The following is a 14,784-nucleotide window of genomic DNA, read 5'->3' as shown; positions in this document are numbered from 1 at the left end:
AACTCCCTCCTATGTCGCACAGAAAACTGTTCCCTAATCCTCACCCACTGAAGTCCTTGGACTTAGCCCCCATCCACACACAGCCCTCTGTCCTATTAGGAGTAGGCTGAAGGTGAGGGCTGGGCTATGAAGAGGTGCTCCCTTGACGCCCGCAGATGACAAGGAGCAGGACAAGGAAAGAAGCTGGGGCACAGAGAATGGAATATGCTTGGGCGACAAGGGATCCTACTTGGAAGAACTACAGGCTACAAAAGGGATAGGGGAAATGAAGTTACAAAGGTTGATTGAGATTAGAATATGTAAAGCCAGGCTGAACATAATACTCGGACTTTATTCTGTAGGAATGAGGCACTGTTTGATTAGGACCCTAAATGACAGTTTTGACATAATCCCAAATCTGCCCTCAGAAGCTATGAACAAGTAGAGACCCTCACTCACACACACCATAGCAGTACAAGTATTCATAAGTCGTTACACTTTACCGGCTCGGTCTTCCAGCTGCTGCATAATGAAGTTGAATCAGACCCCTGGTTCTTCTATTAAAAACCTGCTAGAAAATGTTAACCACCCAGAATCTCACTTCCAGGAACCTACCTCAAAAGACACATTGCCCCAGATATAAAATGACAGGTGTACGAGGCTCTCTGTTACAATGTTATCAGTAATTATGCTACTATGACATGGTATGTTTCATGCAACAAAATAGTAAATCAAAAAGGAAGCAAAAGCAAGCCCTAAAAATGGAAACAAACGGAAATATCTGATTAACTGGATAGCAAAGCTGTGGCAAGATCCCACAAGGAAAATAATTATTTCAAATAACTTTTAAAAAGCGAAGATTTTGACCATATATCCCTAATGGGTTCTATTCCTAGGCAAAAAAACTGCGAAATCATCAACCTCTTTCAGTTGTCTTAAATTGTTAGCAACAGTATTGGCATTGTTATTTTTGAGACTCTTCTAGGCATTTTATAGTATGAAGCAAATAACTAATGATGTCAATTATGTTAGGAAACCAGTATCTGCAACTTAGAAGAGAAGTGGTATGAGTATAAATCAAAGAAGTTAACTAAAACCTTATAATTGGATTTGAATCTGAAATATCACTATGAATGCATGAGTTTTATCCTCTTTAGAAATACATTTCCAAGCTCTATTCACCAAAAAGGTCTGGAGGCAATGACAGCCCATAAGCAGCAAGTATCCAGGGAGGGAGACCCACGGCTTCCCCCTGGCATTCATTCTCAGGCTCACCGTCAATAATCCAGCAGCTGCAAGAGGGCCCAGGTCTTCCTGCAGCAGTTGTGGCTCGTGATAGCTCATCTTGGTGCATCTCTCCCCCAAAAGACCACTACTTGCATTTACTAGTGGTACTGTCTTTTGTTTATGATATTCGATTTATAAACAGTAATCTTCTATATACTACTGAGATCATAGGTCATCTGCTCTTACATTTCTCCCATAACACCTAACATAGCACCAGCTCTGCTAGAACATAGTTGTTGCTCAATGAATATTGGATGGATAGATGGATGGATGGACAGATGGATGGATAGATGGATGGAAGAAAGGATAGGTGGATAGATGGACGGTGGCCTAGATGAGTTGATAGCAATTAATAAATGAATAAACTATTAACTAATAATTCATGCAATTATATTAGTTCCTTAGCTAACCTACAAAATAAGCTTTGTAATGGTAGGGGCCATGGGTTATAGGTTGCTTTAACCTTAGCACCTAGCCATGCTGAGAACATGGTAGGTTCTCTCTAAATACCTCCTGAGATAATTAAATGTCCATTCAGGCTGTGATGGAATGCTGACTGCTCGCCACCATTAAAGCCCTCAGTTTGGGCAGAAGGGGATGGTTGGGTAGGCAGAGTTTGTGAGGACCCAATGTTTGGCCATCTTCCCAGCCAGAACGAAGCAGCCCCTACCTTGTCAGGGAAGCAGGTGGTCGTGGTGCAGCCACAGTCGTTGGTGACGGCCGAGGTCAGGTACCCCAGCGGGCAGCTCACGGTGGAGTTGACACAGCTGCAGGCGCACTCGTACTCATCACAGCACTGGGTCTTCCGAAGGGTCGGTGTCCGGTGCGGGGGGCAGGAGGGCGGGGACTCCCTTCTGCACTCGTCCTTCCTGCAGGCTGAGGGGCAGAATGAGGTAACGTCCCCGTCCTGCCACACTGGACGGTACGCTCAGCCGGGGTTCATAAGTATTCAGCCTGGGGTAGCAGAGTCGCGCAGCGGAAGCGTGCTGGGCCCATAAGTATTCAGCCTGGACATAAGATCCCAGGAAACTCCAGACCCCAGACTGTAAAATCCGAAATGTCCATGAGCCTGGCTTGGGGGCTGTGGGATTTTCAATCATACCAAAAAGTAGTCTACAGGAGAAATAAGAACATTAATCAAAAGGAGAAATGTGAAGCTAGGAATTCTAATGGAGGAGAAGTGAAGGCCACTTGGGTCTCCGCTCTTAAAGGAGGGTCCTTCCAGCTATAGAATCTCAGAGACAGCAGACATAGAATCTCTAAGACCCAGACAGGCCTGGGCACACCATGCGTTCTCACAGGCTAGTAGCTTCTGTGATTCTAGCCCTGGCTCAGTACCTAGAATGATGCCCTGTAGTTTTAGATCTTCCAACAATGTTGAACAAAGAATGCTAGCAACCATGTCAAACCCACAGTGTCAGGGCGCCCGGGTGGCTCAGTGGGTTAAAGCCTCTGTTTTTGGCTCAGGTCATGATCCCAGGGTCCCGGAATCGAGCCCCGTGTCGGGCTCTCTGCTCAGCAGGGAGTCTGCTTCCTCCTCTCTCTCTCTCTGCCTGCCTCTCTGCCTACTTGTGATCTCTGTCTGTCAAATAAATAAATAAAATCTTAAAAAAACAAACAAACAAACCCACAGCATCTTTTTATAAATGTCCATCCCCTCCCTGTGTCCTTTGCCTCTGTCCAGGTCTCACATCTAGGAGCTCAAGTGAGACTCCAGACCAACAGGACAGGAACCCCACTCGACATCAAGTGGGTATTCTCAAAGGAGACACATGGCATTGTGTTCCTTGCCATGTCTTGCTTTAGCCCCACCTTATGCTCACATGACACAAGTTGATGACCCAGTAGGTACACAAAAGGCATATGGCTTGGCATGACTGTTTCTTCAAAGGGGGAGAAAACTGACAGATTTGCTTGGGAATAAGATCTAGTGATGAGGACAACCCAAAGGTTAGGCCTCCCTCAATGGTGTGTGGGAGGATGGGAGTAAGTTCAGGTTGGGCCTGGATGCTTCTCCATCTCAGGTCCGACGGTCTCTCAACACAGCTCCAGAGGGAGGTGTGTACAGCTATGTCCATGCCTGGTAGGCTGCAGCAGCATGTGGCTTGGAAAGTTCAATTCAGGTGCGATCTGACCTCCTCTGATCCAGGTGTGCCCAAAGCCCAGATTTCAATGAACTAGAATACAGGACACCTTCCCCAGGCCAGAAGACAGCGGCCATGCCACACCCTCCTCATCCACAGAGGCCTTACCGCAGGTGAAGTTGGGCCTGCACTCTCCAGGATTGGTCAGGGTCATCTGGAGGCCACCTTCACAGGGAGGAACTAGGGGCAGGTCACAGCTCAGCAGGTCGCACACTGAGACCGGGAAAGAGAGACACCCACTCAGAGGTCAGCAAGGCCACTATTGCCTGTGGCACCCTACATTCCAGACCTCCACTGTTAGGTGCATGATGGTGATGGGATGGAGCTGGAGGTGGAGGAGAGAAGGGGAGAGGTGACATGGAGGTAGACGGACAGATAGATCCAAGTCATGTGATAAGCCCATGTTGATCACTCTCCACACGGCTGGGACTTCCAGATGTCAGCCATGTCACCTGAACCTTCTGGGTCTCAGTCTCATCTTCTGCATGGTGAGGAAGGCTACCTTCTAGGACCAGTTCCCAGATGTCATGAAATAATGGAGACGGAGTGTCTAGCCCATCATAGAAGCTTAATCACATCTTCAAAATGAGGGCTTGAACTAAAGGCTTCCCCAGTTCCCTCCACCGTTAACATTCTGAGCCCTATTTTCCACAAGTTTATCTCAAGCCATATCTCCCTCCAAGCAAGCTTTCTCTTTGGGACTTATAAATTTCATCAGCATAAATAAATTTCTCAGATGAGTTCATTCTTTTTTAGACCCCCCGACGGTCCCTCGATCTATTTGCTCTCCCTCAAAGATCGGCGTGGTTGCAAATTTGATGCCCCTGTGCTCTATGTCCTCATCGTCCAATTAATAAGCACGCTGGACAGGACAGCGGCGGGGCCCTGGAGAGTTCCTGTCATGTTAACCATGATTCCATCAGCTCTGGATTCATCTCATTATACTGTTTGTTCAGCCCATTACTCACCGTGGAGTTTGCAAGCCTCTAATGAAACCCTTTGACGAGTCACTGGCTGAAATCAAGGTGCCCTGTGTGTGCCCTTCTCTAGAGCTTTTACCCTCAGGATTTTATTGAAAAGGCATACGGGTTGGCATGACTGTTTCTTCAATAAATCTCTGCACTGCCTCCCCCACCAGAGATTACCCCATTCTTTTTTTTTTTTTCTTTAATGCTTTCAAACCTTACATTTCATAATCCACTGCAGAATTTTTCCTAGGAAGCAAATCCTACTTTGTAGAGGTTACTCTTGCCATTTTTTGGGAAAAGCCAGTCAGCCCTTACCCGCTTCCTTTGGCTCACCCTGTGCCTGAGCCCACAGGTGCCTTGTAGTACCTGCTGCATGGGTCGCCTGGGGCTGGGGCCTGCACCCTGGGGGAGGTGCCCAGGGCGGGACACCTACCACACTCATACTCCGGGCAGCACTGCTCTGCGTTCTGGCGGAGACGGGCCACTTCACACGGGCCGCACACGGGAGCTGAGGGAGAAGACCACGGAAGTCAGAGAGATCAGTGATGCTGCAGCCTGCAGCCTTCGGAATGCTGCGGAAAACCAGCACGGGCCCTGCCTGTGAGGCCCACCAGGGATTGGGCCAAGGGGCCTCTGACAAATGAGTCTCCTCGGGGTGTCCTGGTGGCCCCCTCGAACGTGCCTTCCAGGAGACTCTGAGTCTGAAGGCCAAGGTAGGGATGGGGTGAAGAGGACAGGATTAATCTCTCAGAGTATCTACTCCAGGTACAGAAAAGGGGACCCCGAGTCCAGTGAGGGAAGAAAGGGTGGGCAGGAGGGGTGGAGGAAACAGACGTTTGTATCTGGCCCACCAGGTATGCAGACGGGGTGGCCCAGGGCTCCAGGGGGTGGTCCTTCCTCCAGGAGCAGCAGGGATGGGGGCGCTCACCTCTGGCTGTGGGGCAGGGCTGCGACGTACAATTGACCTTCCGCCCACTGAGGCACATGCAGATGTGGCATGGCTGGTGAGCTGGGACCCAGGTTTCCAGGAACTGAAGGAAAACAAGTGTCAGAGAAGGCCCAGGACACTGGGGGCACAAAGCCTCAGAGGTCATGGAAGTCGGTCCCCCCCACTTCCGGCTCGGTCTCCCCTCATAGGTCAGGGCCCGAGCCGTGCCTGTCACAACCACACAGTTGAGCACACGCTGAAAGGCAGTGTGAGATTCTGAGAGGAAAAAGCTGGAGAAGCACCAGGGGTGCTGAAAGGAAGCAGGGCGAGAAGGTGAGCATTCCCATGCCACACAGCTGGCCGGTTCCTAAGCCAGGATGCAGCTGGAGAAACAGATTCCATTTCTTCCTGGAATTGATAAGACATGGATGAGACAGGAAGAGGTGTGAGGGGTGGACAGCGAGACTCTCAGACTCGTTGCACTGTCGGGACTAGGACACTGGAGGGCAGATGATGGTTGGCAAAGCTTTCCCAGAGTTGCAGGCAGCCCCGCTGCACAGGGCTGTGAAGTCAGGGAGGCCTGAACTCCACTGTGGGGGCTTCACTCCCCCCAGGCCAGTTTCCTCCCCTGCAAACGGAGGGCACCAGGCCCACCTCGGCCGTGCAGACTGTGACCAGTGCAGGCAAGGACCACCGAGCCAGGACCAGGCATCCCTCTATGCTCAGCCAGAGAGTCAAATTCAGAGTTAAAATTAAATTCACATTTAAATGGCCTGTCCCTGAGAAAAGAGAACCTTCTTGTGGTGTTGGTGGGGATGTAAGCTGGTGCAGCCACTCTGGAAAACAGCATGGAGGTTCCTCAAAAAGTTGAAAATAGAGCTACCCTACGACTCAGCAAACATACTACTGGGTATTTACCCTAAAGATACAAGTGTAGTGATCTGAAGGGGCACATGCACCCAAATGTTTATAGCAGCAATGTCCACAATAGCCAGACTATGGAAAGAACCTAGATGTCCATCAACAGATGAATGCATAAAGAAGTGGTGTATATATACAGTGGTATATTACTCAGCCATCAAGAAAAATGAAATCTTGCCATATACACCAACATGGATGGGACTAGAGGGTATTATGCTGAGTGAAATAAGTCAATCAAAGAAAGACAACTATCATATGATATTACTCATATGTGCAATTTAAGAAACAAAACAGGATCATAGGGGAAGAGAGGAAAAATAAAACAAGATGAAATCAGAGAGGGAGACAAGCCATAAGAGACTCTAATTCATAGAAAACAAACTGAGGATAACTAGAGGGGAGAAGGGTGGAGGGATGGGGTAACTGGGTGAGGGACATTAAGGAGGGCTTGGGATATAATAAGCCCCAGGTGTTATATAAGACTGATGAAACACTGACCTCTACCTCTGAAACTAATAATACATTATATGTTAATTAATTAAATTTAAATAAAAGTAGATAAAATAAATCCCCCACCCCAAAATGTGTTTAAGAATGAACACATTCTTTTTTTTTTTTTTTTAAAGATTTTTATTTATTTATTTGACAGACAGAGATCACAAGTAGGCAGAGAGGCAGGCAGAGAGAGAGGAGGAAGCAGGCTCCCTGCAGAGCAGAGAGCCCGATGCAGGGCTGGATCCCAGGGCCCCAAGACCATGACCTGAACCGAAGGCAGAGGCTTTAACCCACTGAGCCACCTAGGCACTCTGAGAATAAACACATTCTTAAGCAGTAGCTCAAAGGCTAAAAAATTCCCAGATCAAGAAGCTCTTAGTTAGGGGCGCCTGGGTGGCTCAGTGGGTTAAAGCCTCTGCCTTCGGCTCAGGTCATGATCCCAGGGTCCTGGAATCAAGCCCCGCATCGGGCTCTCTGCTCAGTGGGAAGCCTGCTTCCTCCTCTCTCTCTGCCTGCCTCTCTGCCTACTTATGATCTCTGTCTGTCAAATAAATAGATAAAATCTTAAAAAAGAAGAAGAAGAAGAAGGTCTTATTTATTGCATGTTTCCAGGTTCAGCAATCAGTCAGCTGAGAAGGAAGATCAGAGGACTTCAAGGAAAACACTCTTCCCCCAAGCTGCTGTCTTCCTCTATGGTTAAATCCTTTGACCTTGATACCTTCCCCTCACTCAGTATGTAATACCAGCCAATGTCTGAAGAGCATATGCTCTGTACCACTGTTCTATGGTTTCTTTTTTTTTAAGATTTTATTTACTTAAAAGAGAGAGAGTGTGTGTGTGAGCTGGTGGGGAGGGGCAGGGGAGAGGAGAAGCAGGCTCCCTGCTGAGCAAGGAGACCAATGTGGGACTCCCATCCTGCGACTCCAGGATCATGACCTGAGCTGAAGGCAGCTGCTTAATAGACTGAGCCACACAGGCACCCCTGTTCTATGGGTTTTATATAAATGACTCATTTAAATCACACTGCAGTCCACTAGTGAGGACATCTGTATTATCCCACTTGTCAAATGGGAAAGTTGAGGCCTCTGCTTAGGGTCATACCATCAGAGCAGCGGAGCTACGATATGAACCCACAAGCCCTCTCTTCAACACCATGCTCTATTGCCTCCCAGCAATAACTAACATTAAATATGTTCAAGTTCTTTGTCTAAGGACTTCACCTTTATTCTCATCATACTCCTTACAGTAACCATACCAGGGAAGTACTGTCATTATCTACACTTAAAAATGATGCATGGAGACCCAGACAAGAAATGTGACCAGGAGGTACCCCCCAGGATTGAACCTAGCATTCTGGCCCCAGACACCTCATGCTTTCTGCACTCCAGCTGCCTTCGTCGGCAATCACACTGCCCCCAATGGGCAGGTCACACTGTCGGGGCCATGGGAGGGGTGGAGGGGCCGAAAGCCCCATCTCAGCCCTCAAAGGACTGATGCTCAAGCTGGGGAAATAAGACCCATCGATGAAAAGTTGAATGAAAGAAATGAATTGTGATACAGTCACAGCCTGGCACATTACTCAGCCATGAGAACAAACTATGGCAACATGCAAGACAAAGGGATCTCAGAAGTATCAAACTGAGTGAAAGAAGACGGGGGAAAAAAGAGTACACACTGCATGATTCCATTTATAGAAAGTTCCAGAAAATGTAAACGTATCTCTAGTGACAGAAAGCAGAGCAGTGGTTGCCTGGGAATGGGAGATGGGGGCAACGGATGCCTTCCAAAGAGGCCCAAGGAAACTTTGGGGACTAATGGAAATGTTCATTGTCTTGATTGTGATGATGGCTTTATGGGAATGTCCGTATGTCAAAACTCATCAAATTGTACACTTTAAATAGGAGCTGTTTACTGTAAGTAAACTATACCTCAATAAAGCTATAGTTTTTAAAAACGAGAAATACAAGAGCCACAGCAGGGCAGAAGAGATGTTCACAGAAGCTGGGGTGCTCCACAAAGGTCTCACAAGGCACACTGTGCTGGGTGGGAAGGAGCCAGGCAGAGGGAAGGAGAAGGCATTCTGAGTGGGAGCAGAGGGTGGAAGGTCCTTGTGGATATCTAGAAGATTCCAGAGTTCTTCCCTGTCCACTTCGGGGGGTGGGGGTTCACAAGGTAGGCGATACTCACCCTGACACTTTGTAAGCAGGACCCTGCCTCAGAGAGAAGAATGCTGAATAAGGACAACCTTGGTGACTATGAGCAGGACAGAGAAGGCAGGAGCCAGCACCAGAGCCCAGTGCTCTCCTAGGGGCTGGGAATGTCCAGGGAGGGCCCAGGCACTGGCCTCTGAGGCCTGGAGTGGAAGGAGGAGGGGGACATCTCGCATCTCCCCAGGCTTCGCTCTGTTCTGCCTCTTTCCTGCCTTTTGCACGGATGGTAATTCCAAGAAAATGACCAATCAAAGATCTATATTTAGACCTTTAAATGACAAAAGTGATGAGATGAGAAAGGAGAAGATCATATTTTTTTCCCTGTTTGGGTTTTTCTTCCCTCTTTTTAAATGAGAACTTCAGATATCTAAATTCAAGAAAAAAATAATACAATTTCCCCACAATCCTGAGAGTGAACAAGAGACAACATCAGATGGCCAAAATCAGGTGTTAAGCCTCCTCTTCCAGGGATTTTTTATTTCCCCATGAGGCTTTAATGAGGAGTGCCCGAGGCAGGGGACAGCCTCTATGGTCCCTGAGAAAGCCCTTTCCGGATAAAAAAGCACCTGCGGCCAGCTCCGCCCTGGTATCACCTGTCCTGTTATGCAGCGAACACACCAGCAGGTAGCACTCCTGCACCAGGACAGGTCAACTCCAGCCGCCTGTCCTGCCTCACCTCCTGGGTACCAAGGCCAGGAGGGACTACTCCCAGGACAGAACAGGAATGAGAACTGACTGCAGTTCTAAATTCAGTAAAGATGACAAAGAACGGCCTGCAGAGAATATGGTAAGGGAAAACTGAAGTCTTCAAAACCCCAGGTCAGAGAAGAGACCCAGCCAGTGACCATGCACCACCCACCCCAGCCAAAGATCTGGGGGAAGATGCAGGAAAATGTAAGTACTGGGCCACCAGGGCACAGCAGAGACCACGGAGGAGGAAGCGCAGGCTAGAGGCGCTCTGTCCCTGAGTGATGGAGGCGGTCCTTGCTGCCCCCTGCGCAGCCCCCAACCCAGAGAGGGACAGCCACTTGCTCGCTGCTCGGCCTGGCTCCCCTCTGAGCCAGCCGCAAAGGCTCACGTGTTTATACTGCGTTCTGTAAAATCAACAAGAGCTAAGGAAACTGGTAAATATTTTGCCCTTCCAACGTTACCACCAGAGACTTACACCCTGGATTATTTCCCTGAAGAAAAGCTGTCTAGGCTTTCTTTTTAGCTTAAAGACATTTCATTTAATGGAACTGTTCTCCGTGTTAGATTTTCATTCTTTCTCTGCTTTGAATGGAAAAGCTGAAATCGCAGGTGGCTGATCAGATATTTGTTTTCATCCATTTAAACTACATTTTCTGCAATCAACTGAAACTGGCTCTGTTCCCTTCATAGTTTTTGATTAACTAATTTTACTGTCACTTGGTTCTGAAATACATTTCTAAGACTGCTTCTATGTCCAAAATATTGCGCTACTTGGAAGCATTCTCTACCCAACTCGAACACATATTCCAGTGTGTTGGATGGAAGGTGAGAGGGGGTGGGTGGAGACAGGAAGATAAAATTCACAAGCTTCCAGCTCTCAGCACCCTGCAGCCAAATGACACTCAGGGAGCTAGAAACGCTTTACAAACTTCAGCTTCCTTCTCATTGCAGAATGCCTAAGAAGAGGGCAGAAACCATTTCTGCCTCCCTCTGAGAGTGCCTTGCCACCACCAGCAAATCCTGGCTGAAAGGACCACTGGGTCCTGGTACCCCATGTGAAGAGTACCTACCTTTCGAGGCCAGTGGGAGGGACTCTAGGAGTGTGCGGGTCAGGGAGAGCAATGTAAGGTTTTAATTACTCGTTTGGGAGAGTATTATGGGACACGCAGTTACTTCATTTGGCAAGTTGAAATACAGAGGTAGAGTGGGACTGGTCTTCCCTCCTAATTCATCTGCTGCACAGTGAGAGCAAATGGGGCCCATGAGGATAAAGTCCCAAAACAAAACTGGATGAACGCCTGTGCGTCCATGAACACACAGCTCAAAGTTTAGCTCGCGGTTCCAATGGGATCGAAGGCAGGGCAAGGACACTATGGGATGCCCTGGGGTCGTGGGTAGGAACCCCAGCCTTATCTGAGCCTCAGTCTCCTCGCCCAATCAGTGGCGTCTGTAATAATGACCCTATGGAGTTTTGGAGAGAGTCAAAGGAAATGGTGCATTTCGTGGCTGATAATGTCTGGGACAAACAGTGTTGTTACAGGAATTACTGTTTTCATCATTCTCTAGATTGGTCAGCTAATTAACAGGAGTTTTCCTAGTTGTGTTAAATAATGGTAAGTCACCTCACCTGGTTCACTTAGTGATAAAAGTCCTCCCTGGTGATGATGGAGACGCTAGGTCTGGGGTGCAGCATCTGATCATAGAATAGAGTCTCTTTTGCTAGAAGCCAAGTATCATGCTCTGCAGTATCCCTGTCTGAGAGGAAGGACAGGACTCCTGCACACAGCCACGTGTACACAGACACAGACTGTCCATCTACTACCAATGTCCACGTTGTCAACTTTGACACTATGACTGCCGTCATCGGCCAAGATGGGGGAGAGTCTGGTAAGTATTCTTTCAAAATGTACTTAATAACCTTAGAGGATTACAAGAACTGATGACCCCATGACGCCCAAAAAATCAGCCAAAGAAGACCAAGTAAACGGCATTTTCATAGATCAAAAGAGCATACTTGGGAGTCCGACAGAGCTTTGAATACTGAGTCCAGTTCCCAACTCCATCACTTATAAACTATGTCCGTGGGCAAAGAAGTTCTCTGAGCCTTGGTTCTCTCTCAAAGATTTTGTAAGTATTTACAAGATGATGAAAGGCATCCCAATGTGTTCTGTGGTACTCTTGTCCAAGGGAATGCTACACACACACACACACACACACACACACACACACACATATACACCCATGTTTACTCACTCCCACACACATACAAGTGCCATGGTCAGATAAGGCTGAGAGGCAAAAACCCTCTTAAATACTTGTACTGTACTTAGCACATTAAAAGCTTTAAAGAATGCTGCAGTAAAGAAACCTGTTTAGCTAGTGTTCTTTAAACTCTCTTGACCATAGGTGATTGTTAATATCTTACAAAACAAACCTTCAAAAAATATTGAGATAATGAATATATAGGGCTTAGTACAGTGCAAGGTACATAATAGATCGTAATCACAGTAGACATCACTATTAATATAAATATTCTTTTCCCATCCCCTCTGGGTTCCTATAGCCTTCTACTGACATGAATATAATGATGATAATAATAGTAGTAATAGTAACATGTTATTAATACTTTGGTGTTTGCTTACACGGCTAATACAGGACACATCTGGGATTCAAACCAAGACATGTCTGGTTCCAAAGCCATTATGAAATACTGTTTCCCTATTCTTCAGTGATCCCCTTCAGAGTTGACCCTTGCTGCCACAGTCGGAGGGGCCACTGACTGGTGAACACTTCACCCTACCTCCCCAAGAGAGAAGCAGCCCATGGGAGCAAGTGAGGAGGTGAAAGGCCAAGGCTCTTACCTGGTGCCGGACTCCATCCTCACTGATGCACTGGGTACAGGCTTCCTCGGGGACACAACTACCTTCCAGCATGACTTGGTTCTGGGGGCAGAAGCAGCCTTCCGAGGGATGGTCCCCACAGGAGCTTGTGTTGCCCTCGCAGAGCCGGGGGCAGCCACGCTCACAGTGGTTGTACACCAGGGATGGTGGGCATGACATGTCTACAGACAGAGAACAAGGTCACACTCAGCCCACACCAACCACAGAGAAACAGAGACACAGCCGCTTCAAAGAGGTTGACTACCCATTTTTATTTCCTCCGTTTTCCATAAAAGTATACCTGGAAGTGAGGCACCTGACTACAGAATATGGACTACATTTCCCAGTTTCCCTTGCAGCTAAGTGTAATCACATGACTACAGTTCTGCCCAATGAACTGTAAGCGCAGATGTAAACTCCAATAGCAGTTTCCAGGGATATGTTTGTTTGTTTGGTTGGTTGGTTGGTTGTTTCTTTCTTTCTTTCTTTTAAATAAAAAGGCAGCTGTGCTTGTCCTTTGTCCCTTTTCCTTTCTTCCCCCATGCTGCCATTTGGAACCTGGGTTTGACAGCTAGAGCTCCATCTTAAACCAGGAGAAAAAAGCACACCCAAGTGAGGACAGAGAAAAAGCTCAAATCCAGTTTGAAACCCAGAAACAGCTGGAGGCACCCTCTGATCACACCTGTGAGAGAGAATTTTTACTTCTCTGTTATTTGAGCCAAATTTAATCCTAATGGATGATGTATCCTTAGAAAGTTTTATGGGTCTTTCTTTTAAATACAGGTATGGTGAGTCCTTTAAAACGACTCCTAAATTAAATAAGGAATGCACAGCTATGAAGAGTTGCCTGGAGGAAACGTACAAGATGATTGATTCATTTGTCCCACTCCAGCCCCGCTCAACCACTTCTCGCCGCTCCAAGGCAGGGGGCAGGAGTGTCTAAGGATTTAGAGCACCAAGCATTTTCCTGTAAACGCACCATGAGTAGCCAGGGGTAGACAAAGAAATGAGTAAGTAGAGAAGGACTATGGCTAACTCAGGAACGATCATTTGCCCCTTGATCTGCAGGCAGACTGAAACGGGGCACTACCAGCTAAGAGACTCAGAACAGGAGAGCTGGAATGAACCTAGGGGGTATCTCATTCTGAGAAGCAGAAAGCAAGGTCCAGAGAGAGAACAGCTGATCACCCCCTGAGCTGGGACTAGGTGCCCAAGTCCTGCAGCCACTGGTTCGAGCTGCGACTGCTCTATGTAATAAACTCTGAGAGTCCAAGAGGCTTGCATATATTGGTCGCCCTCCAGAGAAAGTCAGGGATTATATCCAGTAACCGGAGGTGCCGAAGTTAGTGTTCTTTTCATTCCAGTGCCCCTTGAGGCAGGAGGCACATCTGATTTGTTGTGGTATCCCCCACATGCTAAATGATAAATAAATGCCAACTCCAAGTTAGGGAGCTGACCTTGGGAAGGTACCTCCACTAGCAATCCCGTGGTCTTTGTAATTAAGATGCCTCTTGGTATTTAAGTGACAAAATTTCACTCACACTTCAACATCCTGCTCAGCTGTGGTTCACTCTGTGAATCTCTGCTACCCTGGGGGAATTCCAAGCAACTAGTCATTCTGCACTTTGCTGATACCTATCTATGTCCAATACATTGAAGTCACATTTGTCTGAACTATAGAAACGTTTCCATTTACACAGACATTCTACACTCAAATTACTGAGATGTCTACTGTCTTATTTGATCTTAAAAGGGGTACCAGGTAATGGGAAAAGCAGGGATTTCAGTCTTTATCCCCCAGAAAGAGAAGGCCCAGAGAGGGTTGAGCAAGCCCAAATCAGATTGTCTTCACAACTTTACAGGACACCTATGGAGACTCACCACAGGAACTGGTCCTCCTCCAGTCGACACAGACCCCTTTGGTCCGACAGAGGTGGGCATACAAGGCGATGGCCTCACACACTTGCTCCTGGTGACAACTGTCCTGCTGGCACATGGCATAAAAGGTGGCTGGAGCCAGGACCTTGTGGCACTCAGCAAACAATTCTGAGAGAAGGACCTGGCAGTGGGAGCTGCTGGAGACGGGACACGGCTCCCAGGAGATCGGCTGACATGTCTTCCCCGGCTGCTGCAAGGTCCATTCCTGGACGAGCGCTCTCCAATCCGTGGTGACTGTGCCATCCCTGAGCACAAAGTCATTGGCACCGTTCTCATCACAGATCCCTAGACAGATAGGAAAGGCAAGTTTGGTCGCCCTGGGTGCCCATGTATTGAAGCTGGAGA

General features: G+C 47.7%; 1 protein-coding gene across 1 annotated transcript in view; it reads right to left on the bottom strand.

Moving 5' to 3' along the window:
* The window catches only part of VWF (von Willebrand factor), a 135,473-nt gene that overhangs the window by 19,302 nt on the left and 101,387 nt on the right, over positions 1–14,784 (bottom strand). Inside the window, exons 37-42 of the mRNA XM_004766734.3 lie at positions 14,383–14,724; positions 12,484–12,683; positions 5,307–5,409; positions 4,812–4,886; positions 3,519–3,623; positions 1,937–2,142 (exon numbers count right to left, since the gene is read on the bottom strand). Coding sequence (XP_004766791.1) covers positions 1,937–2,142; positions 3,519–3,623; positions 4,812–4,886; positions 5,307–5,409; positions 12,484–12,683; positions 14,383–14,724 — 1,031 coding nt within the window. The remainder of the gene's footprint in view (positions 1–1,936; positions 2,143–3,518; positions 3,624–4,811; positions 4,887–5,306; positions 5,410–12,483; positions 12,684–14,382; positions 14,725–14,784) is intronic.

This window comes from Mustela putorius, unplaced genomic scaffold (genome assembly GCF_011764305.1).
Source record: "Mustela putorius furo isolate JIRA1106 unplaced genomic scaffold, ASM1176430v1.1 tig00003988_pilon_pilon_pilon, whole genome shotgun sequence".
In the NCBI taxonomy this organism is placed as follows: domain Eukaryota; kingdom Metazoa; phylum Chordata; class Mammalia; order Carnivora; family Mustelidae; genus Mustela; species Mustela putorius.
This window is presented reverse-complemented; position numbering and strand designations above follow the sequence as displayed.